General features: G+C 63.0%; 1 protein-coding gene and 1 non-coding gene across 2 annotated transcripts in view; both read right to left on the bottom strand.

Annotated features, from left to right (window-relative positions):
* Positions 1-2,442, bottom strand: part of LOC144678451 (ubiquitin-like modifier-activating enzyme 1) — a gene marked incomplete at both ends in the record, with an annotated part of 15,715 nt that extends 13,273 nt beyond the window's left edge. The window contains 2 exons of the mRNA XM_078538227.1: positions 737-817; positions 2,335-2,442. Coding sequence (XP_078394353.1) covers positions 737-817; positions 2,335-2,442 — 189 coding nt within the window. The remainder of the gene's footprint in view (positions 1-736; positions 818-2,334) is intronic.
* On the bottom strand, positions 972-1,102 carry LOC144678453 (small nucleolar RNA SNORA71). The gene has a single exon (XR_013576097.1). It is a non-coding gene; the product is annotated as a small nucleolar RNA SNORA71 (small nucleolar RNA).
* Positions 2,443-2,500: the final 58 nt, after the last annotated feature.

Raw genomic sequence — 2,500 nt, 5'->3', positions numbered from 1 at the left:
GCAGGTTAAAAGCCAACCACATTGATGTGGGGCTGCACTCATGTACAGGCCAGCTTGGGTAAAGGCAGTCAGTCTCTTCCCTCAGAGAGAGTACCCAGAAGCCAGTGGGCTCTTAAAACTATCTTCACAGTCACTTTCGCTGACACCAATTCACTTTGAGAAAGATGTCGAGGGTCTCGGAGAGGGTGCGGAGGGAGGGAGATTTACCAGGACCGGTTCCTGGGGATGAGGGGACTTCAGTTCATGTGGAGGGACTGGAGGAGCTGGGATTGTTCTCCTTAGAGCGGAGAGAAGGTTAAGGGGGAGATTGACGGGATAGAAAACAACGACATCACAAAAACAGACAGCCTGGGTCTACTATCCCACTGCTTTTTGTGGGAGCTTGCTGTGCACAAATTGGCTGTTGAATGTGATACTCAAGGTGTCGGAAGGTCTCTTTAAGGGGAGGTTGGACAAGCCCAGATGGGAGAAAGAAGAGGGAGAGATCTTCTGGGATGAGATGAAGCCGAGGTGGAGGAGGCTGGTGTGGAGCAGGGACTAGTTGGGCTTGTTCCTGATGATAATGGGGTCGGACAGAAGCAGCTCCTTCGCTTGTTGGTACAAGGGAGGGGCTGCAGCAGCTGTACTGGAGCCCGATCTCCAGACACCAGAGTGTCACCCAGAGCCACCCACCACCCACTAGAGGGGCAAGGCCACATGCCAACCGTGCTCCTGCGCGCGCCCCAGGTGTACTTACCAGGAAATACTTCAGCTTGGCGAGTCTCTCCTGCATGGCAGTGCCGAACACCGCAATCTGCCCATCGTAACGACAGTCCCTCTACGGGGAGAAAGAGGAGCAGAGTGACCGGGGAATTTACAACCACACAGCCAGGCGCCGGGGGTGGGGGCAGGGGGGAGAGAGGAGTGGCGGGGGGAAGGGGTGGGAGGAGGGGTGCAGAGCGCGGGGTCAGTGGGGGGAAGGCAGGACAATCTGTGCGAGAGCGACGAGGTTTCCGGGAACGACATCCGCGGGAAACACGGGAATACAGCTCCGAGTTACTCTCCCTGCAGCATCGATGACCTGGCAACGGGGGCAGTGCCAAAGTCACTTTCGAATGCAGGGTGCCCGACGCCGGTCTCAGCCTGAACGGGGCCAGCAATGCCAGCTTCCTCCTGCCCGCAGCCCGAGACTACAACCCCAGCCGGCTGTCGGCCCGCAGGACGTCTAGCCGCCGGGCCCGGCGTTCTGGAGGGTCCTCCAACCCGGCTCGGAGTCACCCTGTGCACCGTCTGGGGCCAGGGACAGCCGCGAACCACCGGACCCTTCCCTGGTACCGAGGCTACAATCCATTTCTGATGGACCCCGCGTTCCCCCACTCAGTGTGGTCCGGCCATGACTTCGAACCCCCCACCCTCCCTTCCCTTCGAACCCCACACCCCCCCCACCCTCCCTTCCTTCGAACCCCACACCCCCCCCACCCTCCCTTCCCTTCGAACCCACACCCCCCCCCACCCTCCCTTCCCTTCGAACCCCCACACCCCCCCCACCCTCCCTTCCCTTCGAACCCCACACCCCCCCCCACCCTCCCTTCCCTTCGAACCCCACACCCCCCCCCCACCCTCCCTTCCCTTCGAACCCCACACCCCCCCACCCTCCCTTCCCTTCGAACCCCACCACACCCCCCACCCTCCCTTCCCTTCGAACCCCACCACACCCCCCACCCTCCCTTCCCTTCGAACCCCACACCCCCCCCCACCCTCCCTTCCTTCGAACCCCACCCTCCCTTCCCTTCGAACCCCCCACCCCCCCACCCTCCCTTCCCTTCGAACCCCACACCCCCCCCCCCACCCTCCCCTTCGAACCCCACACCCGCCCACCCTCCCTTCCCTTCGAACCCCACACCCCCCCCCACCCTCCCTTCCCTTCGAACCCCCCACCCTCCCTTCCCTTCGAACCCCCCACCCTCCTTCCCTTCGAACCCCCCACCCTCCCTTCCCTTCGAACCCCCCCACCCTCCCTTCCCTTCGAACCCCCCACCCTCCCTTCCCTTCGAACCCCACACCCCCCCCACCCTCCCTTCCCTTCGAACCCCACACCCCCCCCACCCCTCCCTTCCCTTCGAACCCCCCACCCTCCCTTCCCTTCGAACCCCACACCCCCCCCCACCCTCCCTTCCCTTCGAACCCCCCACCCTCTCTTCCCTTCGAACCCCACACCCCCCCACCCTCCCTTCCCTTCGAACCCCACACCCCCCCCACCCTCCCTTCCCCTCGAACCCCACCACACCCCCCACCCTCCCCTCCCTTCCACAGCCCGAGCTGCCTCCCAGTCCAGCGACTCGCACAGGGACTTACAAAGCTACAGGTTTCGGTCGTGAGAGAGCTCTCGTCCTCCTCGGGCAGGCACTCCATCGCATCGAAGTACATCCACTGCATGATGGGCGTGAACTTGCCGGTACAAGACTGGGGGGTGGGGAGAAAAAGGCACAAGAGAACAGGGTGTAAACACGTTGGAGACGGC

Source organism: Cetorhinus maximus, unplaced genomic scaffold (assembly GCF_964194155.1).
Source record: "Cetorhinus maximus unplaced genomic scaffold, sCetMax3.hap1.1 HAP1_SCAFFOLD_4307, whole genome shotgun sequence".
Classification (NCBI taxonomy): Eukaryota; Metazoa; Chordata; class Chondrichthyes; order Lamniformes; family Cetorhinidae; genus Cetorhinus; species Cetorhinus maximus.
This window is presented reverse-complemented; position numbering and strand designations above follow the sequence as displayed.